The 1,361-nt window shown below is 34.0% G+C and overlaps 1 protein-coding gene across 1 annotated transcript in view; it reads left to right on the forward strand.

Moving 5' to 3' along the window:
- The window catches only part of ABCE1 (ATP binding cassette subfamily E member 1), a 34,872-nt gene that overhangs the window by 5,312 nt on the left and 28,199 nt on the right, over nt 1-1,361 (forward strand). The window contains exon 3 of the mRNA XM_037740740.1: nt 966-1,051. Within this exon, the coding sequence (XP_037596668.1) occupies nt 966-1,051 (86 nt within the window). The remainder of the gene's footprint in view (nt 1-965; nt 1,052-1,361) is intronic.

Here is a 1,361-nt window from a genome sequence, read left to right on the forward strand (position 1 = left end):
GCAGGAGAATTGCCTGAACCCAGGAGGCGGAGGATGAGGTGAGCCGAGATCGCGCCATTGCACTCCAGCCTGGGTAACAAGAGCGAAACTCCGTCTCAAAAAAAAAAAAAAAAAGAAAGAAAGAACAAATCATAGAATAATATATCAGTATTTAAAAGTATATGGGATGTGAACTCAGCAGAGTTCAACTTACTGATCTTGAATTCTACAAAGTCCTATAATTAATAGGGGAAGGGTTACAATAAACTTTGACAGGATTCTCATATTTAAAAAACAAGAACAAAGAGCTCAATAAGAATGACTGTTCATAAGGTTTAGCTGTATTTTGAAGATCAGATAAACTTCCAACAATTCAGTTGAAAAATTATTGGTAATCTTTAAGGGCTATGTTAAGTAATTGTAAATGTACTAATGAAGCGTAGACTTACTGAATCTTAGAAGAAACTTTAGTTCTCATCTGTTATTGTCTCCTTTGCCATTCAGAAATTCTGTTATCCCTAATAACGTGTTTAATTTTACCTGTGTATTAGATGACTACATTATCTTTTTGGAGTTTTACTGATCTAGCTACAATTGTTCATTCTTTTCATGGTTTGCCTTACCGTTTTCAAGGCATATTTTGTTTTATGAATTTAAAATTTAGGTTATCTTAAAAATAAAAGTATTTCAGGATTTGCCACATTTTTACTGGCATATTTTCTTCACCAGTAGTAAATTAAATAAAATAAATAGATATTAAAGTCATCTCCCTGTTGCCTAACCAGGATATTCATATAAGTGATTAGAACTCTGTCCCCACAGAGCACTGATTTAAGGGACTATCTCAAATGTATTTCCTTTTGTGGCCTTAGTTTTTGAAAATATGCTTCCGTATGGAAATTTAGAACCAGCATTGCTTAAATAACAGTGTTCAGAAAATTAGAAGATCGGGGAAATGGCTTAATTATATCTTTTACTTTACCTAGGAAAATTATGCATAGAAGTTACACCCCAAAGCAAAATAGCATGGATTTCTGAAACTCTTTGTATTGGTTGTGGTATCTGTATTAAGGTAAGTAATATTTTGTTTACTAGATCAAATTTGTAGCCTAAAACTAAAATCCGAAGATTCTGGATACCATGCTATAAAATGAGGCAAAATATAAAGCAGATGAATAAAGAACATAAATTTAGGAAAATGGTATTCTAATATCAGTGATATTGTTGCTTTTTTAAATTAATTAAACTACCTTTTTAAAAGTTATTCTTACAGCCGGGCGCGGTGGCTCAAGCCTGTAATCCCAGCACTTTGGGAGGCCGAGGCGGGTGGATCACGAGGTCAAGAGATCGAGACCATCCTGGTCAACATGGTGAAACCCCGT

Source organism: Cebus imitator, unplaced genomic scaffold (assembly GCF_001604975.1).
Source record: "Cebus imitator isolate Cc_AM_T3 unplaced genomic scaffold, Cebus_imitator-1.0 Scaffold4, whole genome shotgun sequence".
Lineage (NCBI taxonomy): Eukaryota > Metazoa > Chordata > Mammalia > Primates > Cebidae > Cebus > Cebus imitator.